Raw genomic sequence first — 14653 nt, forward strand, 5'->3', positions numbered from 1 at the left:
AATTTGAAAACATTTGGTTAATAAAAATGAATTTTTGTAATTCACGATATGTTCGGCAAAACTAGTGTTTATTGGAAAAATAAAAAGTTTTACCTAATTCAAAAATTTTATCGTTAAACAAACGAAAAGCATATAAAGTAATTAAAATTACGTTTATAGCAACTTTGGTTGTACGCATCTTTAAACTAAATAAAAAATCAAAAAAAAAAAAAAGTTGTTCATAAAAACTTTTTATAGAAATTAAAACAATAAATAATGAAAAAATATGATGATTTTTTTAAACAAAGCTTAAAACTCTTCACAACTTTCTAACAAAACTGAATAACTACACAAATCGCAGATGAACTTTTGTTTTTTCACAATATTGTACGTTTTTAAAGAAAACCCCAAGCAGCATACATGGTACCACTGGCCACAATTTCCACATTCTAACTAAAATTATAAAAACTCTATTATTATATAATTAAGAAAATAATAGTCTAAACTGGTAAGTAGTTTGGATCATATATAAACGTATATAATAGCAAAATTTTGGTTACCCAATTAATTTTTTCTTTCTTTTTTAGCCTGCCAACTGTTGTTGCAGGTGGGTGGTATTTTTTGCAAATATTACAAGCATTCGTATTGATTAATGTAAATAAAGTTCTAGTTAATTTTGAAATCATGTGATACTAAAAAACAGAATAAAGTTTAGTAACAAATAATTTACCTCCTTCCCTTATTAATCTCGTTGCTACTTCTAATCTTTTGTAATAATTTTCTTCAACACCAGTTGTCAGCTTTATTTCTGATGGAAATAATGGAAGACTTGAGAGTATTTCTTCTGCAGCCTGTATATTTAAATTAAATGAACAATTCATTATCAAGTAACATTGGTTTCCTCTAGTTTGTTTTAGACTAATTAGAAACTTCATTTTTACCTCGAGTACATGTAGTCCACAACTTGAACAGTCTTCTTGTCTGTTGTGACTTATTCCAACAGCTTTTAACTCACTGACCACATTCAATAACTGTGCGTCGTTCTTAACTTGTTGCCTATGTTAATAAAAAAAAGTTTAAATCACTGTAATAAAAATGTCACTGCTGATAAAAAACGGCCAAATAGCAAAAATTAAAAAAAAATTGCCTTTTAAATAATACCTTTAAGAACTTAAATACAAAGTTTCAATGTTGTCAGAAAAGTATAAGTATCGACTTGTTTTAAATTTAATGTATGAAGCTGTGTATAATCAATTTAACGTACAATGAAAAATCACTGTATTAAAAATGTCACTGCTGATAAAAAACGGCCAAATAGCAAAAATTAAAAAAAAATTGCCTTTTAAATAATACCTTTAAGAACTTAAATACAAAGTTTCAATGTTGTCAGACAAGTATAAGTATCGACTTGTTTTAAATTTAATGTATGAAGCTGTGTATAAACATTTTAACGTACAATGAAAAATCACTGTAATAAAAATATCACTGCTGATAAAAAACGGCCAAATAGCAAAAATTAAAAAAAATTGCCTATTAAATAATACCTTTAAGATCTTATATACAAAGTTTCAATGTTGTCAGAAAAGTATAAGTATCGACTTGTTTTAAATTTAATGTATGAAGCTGTGTATAAACATTTTAACGTACAATGAAAAATCACTGTATTAAAAATGTCACTGCTGATAAAAAACGGCCAAATAGCAAAAATTAAAAAAAATTGCCTATTAAATAATACCTTTAAGAACTTAAATACAAAGTTTCAATGTTGTCAGACAAGTATAAGTATCGACTTGTTTTAAATTTAATGTATGAAATGAAGCTGTGTATAAACATTTTAACGTACAATGAAAAATCACTGTAATAAAAATGTCACTGCTGATAAAAAACGGCCAAATAGCAAAAATTAAAAAAATTGCCTTTTAAATAATACCTTTAAGAACTTAAATACAAAGTTTCAATGTTGTCAGACAAGTATAAGTATCGACTTGTTTTTTACTTAGAATTGAATGTTTTGTGCTAGGTTTTATAGAATATCTAATTGTTTTAATATTGAATATCACGAAAACTTCATGCTAGTAACAAAGAAAACATGTTTTGGATTTGACGCATGTCTAATTATAAATAGTACTTAAATTATAATTTAATTCTCACCACGTTACTTACAATATTTTTTTAAAAACTGACAGAAAATTTTAAGTTTACTCATAATGAAAATTTAGATAACAAATAAATCTTATAAAATAAGTTTTTGTTTTGTAAATGTGTTGACCATTGGGATTTGATCTTGTAATGTTAAGCTCTAAGAGATTTCATTGCTGCCAATGGGATCCTTATGTCATCATGCCACACAGTTTCAAAGATAATTTCTTACTTAATTTGTATAAAATATGCTGTTAACACTTTAAGATACAATGACTTTAATTACTAAACAAATAAATGGAACTGTAGCAGCTAAGCAGTAAAGAAACTTGAAGAGTTATTTAAATTTATTTTAACATTGGTGTTTCAGTGTGAACTCAGTATTGAATAAAATACTCTACTAATGAACTCAAACAGTTCTAGCAGGGTTGCCACTCGGTCAGAAAAGTCAGGAAACCAGGAATAGTCAAGAAAAATTTAAAGAATGACAAAAGTCAGGAAAAGTCAGGAAAAAATGGGGGGTTTTGAAAAAAAGTCAAGAAAAGTCAGGAAATTTGATAAGATTTAAAAAAAGTCAGATTTTGTCAGTTTAAATTTACAAAATTCCTTGTTTTCCAAAGCCTTCAAATGGTACAAATTAATTAATAGTCCTTTAAAGTAAGGGAAAAATTCCAAAATTTTCCTAGAAATTTACAAAAATATTTAATTTTATTTCAAATGCCTTCATCTGGTATAAATTACTAAAATATCCTTTACAAAACTGCAAAAATTTTCTATTAACATACTGAACAAGTACTCTACTTGAACAAGCAGATTTAATAAGCTTTTTAGCATTGATGATCTGTAGCAAGGACACTTCCATAGTGAAACTGTGATAAATACACAAAAGTTTATCTAGCATAATTTTAGAATCAAAGTGTTTTTTGTTAAAGTAAATAATTTAGTTCTTTATAACTAAGCAGTTAGTTTAGTATTTTATGTAACAAGTTTTGTATACTTAACCTCTTTATAATTTTTTCAAAGTTGATTAAATTTATAAAATAAGTTATAAGAGAGGTACATACCAAGATTAAATTTACTTATTATTTGTATTTTTTGTAGAGTAACTTAAGTTTTAATTAAATAAGAGTATATTTATTTGTTACAAATTTTATACTAAATGATTAGAGGAAATATTTTATATATGAAAGTATAAATTAATGAGTGCCAAAAGAAACAAAATGAAGCCCACAAGTTGTGGCTTGATTTAGAGAAAGATTCTCATCAACAAGTGTAGGGGCAGCAATTGAGAGCGATTTAAATAAAGTGTAGCAAATGATTTTAATTGCCAAGAAAATGAAGCGGAATGCAGTTCAGATGAAGGAAACCATATCTTCATTAGATGAAGAGGTTGAATTGCTAATAAAAAAACAGAGAAAATAAATTGTAGTACATACATTTAAAAAACAGTATTTGATTAAGTTCTCTATTGTTTTAATGTTTTAACTGTAAAAGTTCGTTATTGTTTTAAGGTTTGAGTTGTGAAAGTTCCTTATTGATTTAAGGTTTCAATTGTAAAAGTTCCTTATATGTCGTTTGTTTATCTAGATATATTTATGCTAGGAAATGCTAAAAAGTTGTGTCTCTTTCAGACAAGCTGTGTTCATATGGTAAAATAATACAAGTATTTTGCTGATAGAGCTGTTTATTACAAACATCAATCATACACAGATGGTTTAAGTGATGTACTGTAAGTTTGATAACAGAATTCAGCAAAAAATATGTTGTTTTTAACCTGTATTAAAATTAGATTGAAAGCTCTATATAGTTTCAAGTGTTAGATTATATATTTTAGAATAAGGTTAATTTAAGAGTTTGATTTAGAAAAGTCAGGAAAATTTTGCTAAATAGTCAGGAAATTTTTCTCAGCTTGATCAGTGGCAACCATATTCTAGGGTACACGCCACGTCAATGTGTGATGAGGTCTCAAGAGGTTCAGAGCAATTTAAACTCTTTATTACAAAAAAGTTATTACTCATTATTTTTTGATGTTGATCATGTTAAAATTGCTAAAAATATTAAAGTTGGACACTCAAAAATAGTTTTAACAAGTATTTATTTACACTTGAGAATAAGAAAAAACTGAACTTTTGCAATTTTGTTGCTTTGTTATCTGCTAATTTGAAAATAACTGATAAAATTATTACAATCTAGTCTAGAAAAATGACATATGTCTAACATATCCAATATTTTCCAGCTTAAAAGAAAAGTAATTAAGAGCAGTTATTTATAAATTATGAAAAAAAAAACAATTGTACAGCGTGTTTATGTTTTTTTCTCCGATTGATTTTTATTTAAATTGTTTCTTTATCCAGCCTGGAACTTTCCATCATAGTTCTGATCTTTTAAGTCAATGAATATTTTAATTCCATAGCTTACTACCCTGATCAGCTAGAGTTTAACAAACATCTGTAATAATTTTTTTAAAGTTGAACAATTACAAGTATATTACTTAAGTATAACAAGTATATATCTTTTATTCTTTTGCAAATGATATGATCTTGAAAATATTTAAATAAATCTGTTAAAAGAAATAAAAAAATTCTCAAAAATATAAACAAACAAAAAAGAGACAGACTATTTTACAAAAAAGTCTTCTTTTCTGTTTTTAATTTGTGTCTCGTATAAGGACTAGAACCTATGAAGTTATCAAAACTCTTTTAGTTTTAATAAATGGTGAAAATTAGCTTAGTCGCTTATAAAACAATAAATAATATAAAAATAACTACCCCCATTCCCTTAATAACTAATTGAAAAACAACTAGTAATATAAATACAGTAGTGCTTGTTATTTATAAGAATTTGTTATATTCTTTTATTGTTCACACAGAAAAATAGCCCATAAGGCTAATGATGTATTTGATTTTTTGTGTACTGTCATCATTGCTTTTCATATCAGTGTGGTTATGCATACTCTTTTTTGTCCAAAACAAAAAATCAAAAAGTACTGCTTTGAATGTTTTAGCTGTTGCAGGATCAGGTTTTTGATATTTTAAATTTAGTTTTTATTGTTACTCTTAAATTATTATTTTTTAAACTTATTTACTCACATCTTAATTTAAATGTATCTTCATTTAAAATTTACAAAATGGTTTTACTTATTTATCAAGTATTTTGAATGAGTATAAGTAGGATTCTTTTATAAAAACAAAACCTTGATGTAAAATTATTTTTTTTATAACAATTAAAAATAAACATCTATACTTTTTGGATAATGTGTTAAAAATAACAAAATAGTAAAGTTGCTTGATTTTATTTATTTTATCACATTATATGGAAAAGTAATTGTTTTTTATTTGTTCTTTATAAAAAACTGTAGATAAATTTTTATGTTTATAAATTTTGTATTCTACACCAAATCACCAAATTTTGTATTTACATTTATATTTATTTTAGATCTACTTAATAGTATTATTATAGTTAGTCTTATTTTTAAGAATTTTTTTGATGGTTTTTTATTCAAGTTATTTAAAAAACATAAAATTTCTAAATATTGTAATTTTTTTACGTACAAGATAAACAAAAACTTTTTAATCCTATCTTAAGTGTTTAATAATAGATAGAGTAAACTTTAAAAAATGTATTACTTCTAGTAAGTCCTAAAACATAATTATCAGATATCAAGTTTAGTAGGAGATAGAATGATGTTTAGTTGTTAAAATTTTATTGATATTTTTTAGGTGGACATACAACAGAACTTCTTAGAATGTTGAAATCACTTCCTAATAAAAATATCAGTCAAGTAAACTATATAGTTGCAAATACAGACAGAATGAGTTCAAACAAGATTAGAGCTTTTGAAGAAGAAAAAAAGAATTCAAGTTATAGAATTATTACAATTCCTAGGTAAAATTGTTTACTTAAAATAATAAGTTTTTAAACAATAATAATGTCACTACTTTGAACTTTATCTATTTTTTTAGTTAAAACATTTTTGTTTAAACTTTTTGTTTAGAATTTTTTTTTTGTAGACTAACATAGTAGAACGATTACACAAATTTATTTAGGGATACTACTAACTCAGATTAGTTTGATGTTTTATACTTGATTTTGGCTAGTTTGATTAATTTGTAAAACCTCAAACAATTATATTTTTTTGTAGTTTAATAACTTTTATTCAATGTTCATCTGGACTCTATTAGCACACAGTGCGAAACTGGAAATAGCATAAATAAATTGAAAATCTCCTTAAAAATTTGTGGGTAGAAAGCCAAGATTCTTGCGCATTTAGTGCTTCAAACTGAACTAAAAAATTCCATCTATATAAGTATAACTAAAATTATGTCACTTGGATTGAGGAAATTTGAAGGGTTTTTAATTAATTCAAATTTGATGTCTTTTTAAGTAGAAAATTAATGCTGTTTAAAAACTACTTCAACATAAAAGTATTTTATTACTTTTTCAGAGTTCAGAAAAGATACTTTAAAGAATTGTTAAATAAATAAAAAATATTAAAAAAATTACAATTTTTTTTTGTTAAGACTAAAAACAAAGATGTTTTTTCTGCTTATTTTTATCGACATTTTTAAAATCAGTAAATCTATAAAGTTTTTTTAGATAACAAAAATTCTGGGTAGGTGGATAACATATATGAACAAATTTTAAAAGCCCCAGGTTTAGTAGACTAAAAAACACTAAAAAATTATCATCCACCTACCTGACTTTTTATAAGAAGGATTCTAAAAAGAATTTGCCAGCAATTTTTCCCAAAACACCATATAGATTCTTTAAAAAAATTTTCAATTGAATAGTTTTAGTAAAAAGAATTCTTTTTTATTATTAAAACTTTATTTTTATTATCTACTAAACACCTACTAGATGTTAAAAAGCGAAATTGAATAATCATATAAGTTTAATTTGCTTTATTTTAATTTTTTAAACAAAGTTACTATTAACAATAAAAATGTATAGAGCAAAAGAGCTACTACTTAAAGTCCAAAAACTTTTATTCTATTGAAATTAAGTTTTGAAAATTCAGCAGATACAACCTTAGACTACATAAAAATCAAGTATTTGTAAAGATTTATTACTATTATAATTATTGGAGTTTATTGTGCGAAAATGGACTCGGGCATTAAAACCTCAGCCGCTTAAACAATACACACGAAAAAACAAACAAACAAATTACATTCAATGAAAATTAAAAAACTAAACATAACATAGTAAAAAAAAAAATACAAACAAATAGTCCTGTATGATCAAATATAACTTAGTATGCACAAAAAACAAAACAAAATAAATTTCCATATATAAACTTATGTATTGACTATAAAAGATTACACATTTACAATAATTATGTATAACAATTTATAATCTGTAGGGGGAAGGCGTAGGGAAGAAAAAATATTCTTAGTGATACTAATACTTTAAAATAAGTAAATAAAAATTACTTCAAACCATCATTATAATGAGTTTTTAATCGATAATCACTGTATTTTACTGGTGTTTATATTATTTAAATCTATTTTTTTAAGTTTTAATCGAAAATGTTCCACTCTTCCACACAAAACAACATCCTGCGGTAACTTGTTCCACATATTTATTGTTCTGCAGAAAAAAAATTGCCACTGACTGTTAGTAAAATTATATTTACATTTTATTTTTTATCATTTCCTTATATCAAATCATATCATAAATATTGATTTTTGAGAAAATTCATTCCTTATTTCTAATTAAAAGCGATTTGGGCCCACTGTGTTGATTTTTTTTTCATTCTTATTTACCTGATGCTTTATACTTAACTTAACTTTATAATGTTAAAGCTAAAAGGTAAAATGTGCATAATATAGTTACTACTGCTTTATTTAGTTTAAAACTTTTAATTTATCCTTTTTCTTATCTGACTCAGGCTTGTTAACAGTGACTTAAAGTAGGCTTTAGTTTCAAAAATGGGACTTTCAAGTATTGTTACTAACTCGTGAGAGGTACTTCATAAGCTAGGGTAGGACTTTTTATGGGTAGTATTTTATGGGCACTATTTTATGTGTAGAATTGCTGCAATCAATTCTGCCTATAATTTGATGTGATGTCATTAACATTATGTGTAGTATTTACATGTTGCTGCAATTAAGTTGCTGCAATTAAATGAAAAATAAAATACTGTCCAGGCCTTATATAAATATTATGGATAGTTTTTTAGTTTTAAATTTATAAACAAACAAATAAAAAAACTTGAATACACATAAACCAATTGTTTGATTTATTTGTACATTTATTTAAATTTTATTTTGTAAACTAACAGAAGTATAGGCTAGACTTATTAAAAGATTATGGATGTGTTTTTCATTTAACATTTAATAAAGAAAAAAAACTTGAATACACTTAAACCAATTGTTTGATTTAAAAGTATATTTATGTAATTTATATTTTTTATATTAACAGAAGTAATGGCTTGGCATATTACAAATATTTTGAAAAAAAAAATTATTTAAGACTTTATAAACAAAATAAAAAAATTAAAATTGAACACACATAAACCAATTGTTTGACTTGTAGTTGTATATATGTAATTTATATTTAGTAAACTTATAAAAGTACTGGTTTGCTCTTATGTGTACTATTTTATGGGCACTATTTTATGTGTAGAACTGCTTTAATCAATTATGCCCATAGTTTTATATGAGTTCATTTAAATTATGGGTAGTATTTAGATATCGCTGTAATTAAATAAAAATAAAATACAGTCCAGGCCTTATATAAATATTATGGATAGTTTTTGTAGTTTTAATTTTATAAACAAACAAATAAAAAAACTTGAATACACATAAACCAATAGTTTTATTTATTTGTACATTTATTTAAATTGTATTTTGTAAACTAACAGAAGTAGTGGCTAAACTTATTCAAAGACTATGGATAATTTTTTTATTTAAGATTTAATAAAGAAAAAAAAAGCTTGATTACACTTAAACCAATTGTTTGATTTAAAAGTATATTTATGTAATTTATATTTTTATACTACCAGAAGTAATGGCTTGGTATATTATAAATATTATAAATATTTCTTTACTTAAGATTTTATATACAAAATTAAAATTTAACACACATAAACCAATGGTTTGATTTATAGTTGTATATATGTAATTTACATTTAGTAAACTTATAGAAGTAGTGGTTTCGCCTTATGTGTACTATTTTATGGGCACTCTTTTATGTGTAGAATTGCTTCAATTAACTTATGTGATTTCATTTAAATTATGGGTAGTATTTAGATGTTGCTGCAATTAAGTAAAAATAAAATACTGTCTACTTTTAAATCAAACAATTGGTTTAAATGTGTTCAAGCTTTTTTTATTTATTAAATATTACATAAAAAAATTATCCATAATCTTTTAATAAGTCTATCCACTACTTCTGTTAGTTTACAAAATACAATTTAAATAAATGTACAAATAAATCAAACTATTTGTTTATGTGTATTCAAGTTTTTTTTAATTTGTTTGTTTATAAATTTAAAACTACAAAAACTATCCATAATATTTATATAAGGCTTAGAAAGTATTTTAATTTTCACTTAGTTGCAGCAACATCTAAATACAACCCATTGAATATAATTGATTGAAGCAATTCTACACATAAAATAGTGCCCATAAAATAGTACACATAAGAGCAAACCACTACTTTTATAAGTTTACTAAATATAAATTACATATATACAACTATAAATCAAACAATTGGTTTATGTGTGTTCAATTTTAATTTTTTTATTTTGTTTATAAAATCTTAAATAAATAAAAATTTCAAAATATTTATAATATGCCAAGCCATTGCTTTTGTTAATATAAAAAACATAAATTAAGTAAATGTAATTTTATATCAAACAATTGGTTTAAGTGTATTCAAGTTTTTTTTCTTTATTAAATCTTAAAAAAAAATTATCCATAATCTTTTAATAAGTCTAGCCACTACTTTTTCAGTTTACAAAATAAAATTTAAATAAATGTACAAATAAATCAAACAATTGGTTTATGTGTATTCAAGTTTTTTTATTTGTTTGTTTATAAATTTAAAACTAAAAAACTATCCATAATCTTTATATAAGGCCTGGACAGTATTTTATTTTTCATTTAATTGCAGCAACTTAATTGCAGCAACATGTAAATACTACACATAATGTTAATGACATCACATCAAATTATAGGCAGAATTGATTGCAGCAATTCTACACATAAAATAGTGCCCATAAAATAGTACACATAAGAGCAAACCAGTACTTTTATAAGTTTACTAAATATAAATTACATATATACAACTACAAGTCAAACAATTGGTTTATGTGTGTTCAATTTTAATTTTTTTATTTTGTTTATAAAGTCTTAAATAATTTTTTTTTTCAAAATATTTGTAATATGCCAAGCCATTACTTCTGTTAATATAAAAAATATAAATTACATAAATATACTTTTAAATCAAACAATTGGTTTAAGTGTATTCAAGTTTTTTTTCTTTATTAAATGTTAAATGAAAAACACATCCATAATCTTTTAATAAGTCTAGCCTATACTTCTGTTAGTTTACAAAATAAAATTTAAATAAATGTACAAATAAATCAAACAATTGGTTTATGTGTATTCAAGTTTTTTTTACTTGTTTGTTTATAAATTTAAAACAACAAAAACTATCCATAATATTTATATAAGGCCTGGACAGTATTTTATTTTTCATTTAATTGCAGCAACTTAATTGCAGCAACATGTAAATACTACACATAATGTTAATGACATCACATCAAATTATAGGCAGAATTGATTGCAGCAATTCTACACATAAAGTAGTGCCCATAAAATACTACCCATAAAAAGTCCTACCGCATAAGCTAATCAGGGTAAATAATGTCAATAAACTAAGTATAGGTTAAAGTTAGCAAACTGGTATTTTAACTAGTGAATTCAACTTTGTTATAGTTTTATTTTTTCTATTACATACATTACATATTGAAATATTTTAAAAAGTATATAAATTTTTTAATATAAAGTAATAAAAATTTATGTTTCTATCATTGTTAAATACAACTAAAAGTTTAAGACCCTAAAAACGGTTAAAGTGTTTGTTGTTGAAATCATTTTAAAGATTTTTACCTAGCTAGCAGTCAGTTTTTACTATTTAAAAAATGCAATTTATTTTTTGAGATACATGGTTCAAAGTCAGAAAGAGTTTAAAAAGTTTCTTGTAAAAAAGGACCAAAGAAAAAACTATTATATTAAAAATATATTTTCTGGTACAGTTTTTAAGCAATCTTTTTTAAGATTTAAAGTCTAGTTTTAAACTGATAAAAATACACGGTATAGTGTTCAATTTTATTTTTGTCTAATAAACAATAACTAATACTTCTTAGCTTTTGGTCATACACTGATTTTTTAAAGATATTAAAGGTATTTTTCTGACAATGCAAGGACACATTCTTTAAAAAATAAGGTTAATTGCTTAAGAATTAAGTAAATGATTAGTTTTTACTGAATTATTAAATGTTTAAATTCTTTTTTATGTAATATTATTTCTCTATACATCCTGAACCTTTTAATAATCTGACTATGGCTCAAAATTCAATTAGTTTTTAATAGTAAATAACTTGAGCTTTAAAGTTAGGGCAAATATTAGTTGTTCTAAAAAAAAAGCAACCCTCTATGGCAAAAAAAACATTTTAGTTTAGTTAATTAATATTTTAACTTTAAGTAATTTCAGTTCTGAATAAATAACATATTATTAATTTTAAACTTGAAACGTTTTAAAATAGTTTTTTCTATACGCATAGCTATCTAAAGTAATAAAAAAGAAAATTAAAAATAATTTCCATGTATTTTGAAAAATTACAGGTTGCATATTATTTTTAGTAATTAAGTTTTTAAAAGAATTTATTAACAAAAAATTATTTTTCCCTTTATTAAGTTATAAGTTATAGAAAATTTTTGAAAAATTAAAACAAACAAATATAAAGACATTAAGACTTAGCTTAATCTTACAAATTATATTAATAAATTTTAAGTTTAATTTAAGCGTTAATGTTTTTATAGATTTTCTTTAATTTAATTTCTTTTAAAAATATAAAAGCTCTATAGGGAGAGATATTTTTTTTTAAACAAGCTGTTTGAAATATTAAACTTGTATTTTTCTCCTTACGTTCAGAGCTCTAATTGTTGATCTTAAATAAATCAAAAGTATATATCAAAACAATATATATACTTAAAACAGGTGCAGAGAGGTTGGTCAGTCTTGGTTGAGCAGCATTTTTTTTACACTTTATTCTTTTTTGTATACACTTCCTGTTGTTTGGAGATGTAACCCAAACATGTTGCTTATTAATGGGCCGGGAACTTGCATTCCAGTTTGTATTGCTGTTAAATTAATGAAGGTAGCTAACTTTTAGATTTGTATAAAAAATTGTAAGTAATGCTTTTTGTGCTTTTTGGCTTTAAATATAAAAGTAGAGTTTTCAGTGTATTACCTTATTGTATTAAGATTAATTGTAGTTGAAATTCGGTAAAATTATGGCAGCTAGGACAGTAAAGCACATATTTTATGCGCTAGTCTTATTTTCCAGATATTAATTTAACTACAGTTTGCTTTTTACTGTATAAAATTTTTATACGTTGATAAAGATAAAAGGGTATAAACCTAGAGAGTAAAATAGATATGTTAAGGATGGGTAAACAAAAAAGACAAGAAAAATTGTTTTATCAGTAGTCATTTCTACTATTTTTCAAGCAATAATTTTCTTGATGTTTTAGTATAATCTTTATTGAATAACATAAACAAGAATTAAGACTTGTATGTACTTGGACATATATCTTAAAACTAAAACTTTACTTTAAAGTTTAAGAGTTATGTACTTATTGATTTATAAGTATAAACTTTAAATATGTTTATGGTGTATCCAGTATTTAAAACTTTACTCACCTAGTCTTCAAACTTAAAAAAAAGAAAATAAATTTTAATAATTTAGTTGTATGTAGTTGTATTTTTCATAAAAACTTATAAATTCAATCTAATTACGTAAAAAGTAGGAGCAAAATGTTTTTTTTCTGTAAAATTTTTATACTAGTACAATAAGTTAGTAGATCTGATTTTTTTAAATCTAAATTTGATGTATTTATTTTAGTAAAAACAAGTTCAGAAAAATCTATTAAATTGTATAATTTGAGTAGGTCACAATTTTAATGTTTTTATAATGTGAATAAAAAGGGTGCTCTCAAACAAAACTGTATAAATTAAAGTTTAGAACTTATTTTAAGAATTAAACAAATTTTAAAACTTCTTATAGTCAATTTATTTTCGTTTATAAATATTGTGATGATACTTTTTCAGCTTTTTGGACTTTCTTGCACCAATTGTGACGTCATTTTCGTTGAGAGTATCTGTAGAGTTAGTACATTGTCAATGAGTGGAAATATTTTGTATCACTTTAAATTAGCAAACAAGTTTTATGTTCATTGGAAGGATCTGGTTGTAAAATACCCAAGATGTTTATACTTAGGTGGAAGAATTGTATGAATTATGCTTTTTTTCTTAATTTTATACAAAAAAATGTTTTCAAGTAGATTTGCTTGCTTATTTATTCAAAAAATCTAAAAATAAATTTTCTAGTGCAATAGTACTTGGTAGTTGTTTCAAGCAGTATTATTATTATTTATTAATGCAGTCTTTGATGTTAAAAAAGTATAAATTTATTAAACTGAGCTACATTTATTTTTTTGAATAATTTAAAACTAAGCTCAATAACTGGTCTTTTTATGTACTAAGTTTCTATTTATTTAAATTTTTAAGTTATTGTATTTTGTTTAATTAATTTAATTTTCTATATATTTATCAATTAAAAAGTTATATATCTCTTTAGTATTTGCTTTTAATATTATTCTTTATGTGTCTTCTATATTAGCGCCTTAGGTTTTGATGTCTAAGTCCAAAGTTGCACAACAAAAAATAACAACAATAACAATATCATATTTAAACAAAAAACATGATAAACTACTAAAATTTTTTTTTTATAGTTGTACTTTAAAAGTTTATAGATCTTTCGCTGCTTTTTAAACCTATTTTAGTACATTTTTGAAATAGTGCCTCATACTGTATACATGCATCTAATTTTATAGGAAAACTACAATTACTTAATATAATTTCATAACTATTTACTTACTTAAAAACTTAATATTCAGTAACTTATTGTGTATAAAAGATCTAAATACACACAAAAAAAAGATGTACACCATTTTTATTCTTTGTAAACAGCTAAAGATGTAGCTTATAGATGTATCAATACAACGTAATTTTCATCGAAGTTTTGAATTAAAACAAATGAATTAGTACTTATTTTTCTTTCTGTATTGTTTTTTTTAATCCCGTAGTAAGAACTTAAATTTACAGAAAGTAAAATGCTTTTATGTTTGATATATTATTATTTATCTATGATTTTTACACGCCGTGTTTGTCCTTTTACCTCATTTATTAATGTTAAACAAATGATGAATTAAGAATAATTTTTTATTAGTTTTATGCTTTGATT

The 14653-nt window shown here is 23.7% G+C and overlaps 2 protein-coding genes across 2 annotated transcripts; one reads left to right on the top strand and one right to left on the bottom strand.

The window, feature by feature from the left end:
- Nucleotides 1–325: 325 nt before the first annotated feature.
- LOC145832300 (uncharacterized) lies at nucleotides 326–2050 on the bottom strand. Its single transcript, XM_082939618.1, has 4 exons — nucleotides 2046–2050; nucleotides 921–1035; nucleotides 710–830; nucleotides 326–432 (listed from the first exon to the last, which is right to left on the bottom strand). The coding sequence occupies exons 1-4, from the start codon at nucleotides 2048–2050 to the stop codon at nucleotides 326–328; spliced, it is 348 nt and encodes a 115-aa protein (XP_082795744.1).
- Nucleotides 2051–4991: 2941 nt separating this feature from the next.
- On the top strand, nucleotides 4992–14348 carry LOC145831571 (UDP-N-acetylglucosamine transferase subunit ALG14-like). Its single transcript, XM_082938870.1, has 4 exons — nucleotides 4992–5137; nucleotides 5838–6003; nucleotides 12346–12505; nucleotides 13459–14348. The coding sequence occupies exons 1-4, from the start codon at nucleotides 5008–5010 to the stop codon at nucleotides 13642–13644; spliced, it is 642 nt and encodes a 213-aa protein (XP_082794996.1). The 5' UTR covers nucleotides 4992–5007; the 3' UTR covers nucleotides 13645–14348.
- The last annotated feature ends 305 nt before the right edge of the window (nucleotides 14349–14653 follow it).

This window comes from Thalia democratica, chromosome 3 (assembly GCF_965202585.1).
Source record: "Thalia democratica chromosome 3, ktThaDemo2.hap1.1, whole genome shotgun sequence".
Classification (NCBI taxonomy): domain Eukaryota; kingdom Metazoa; phylum Chordata; class Thaliacea; order Salpida; family Salpidae; genus Thalia; species Thalia democratica.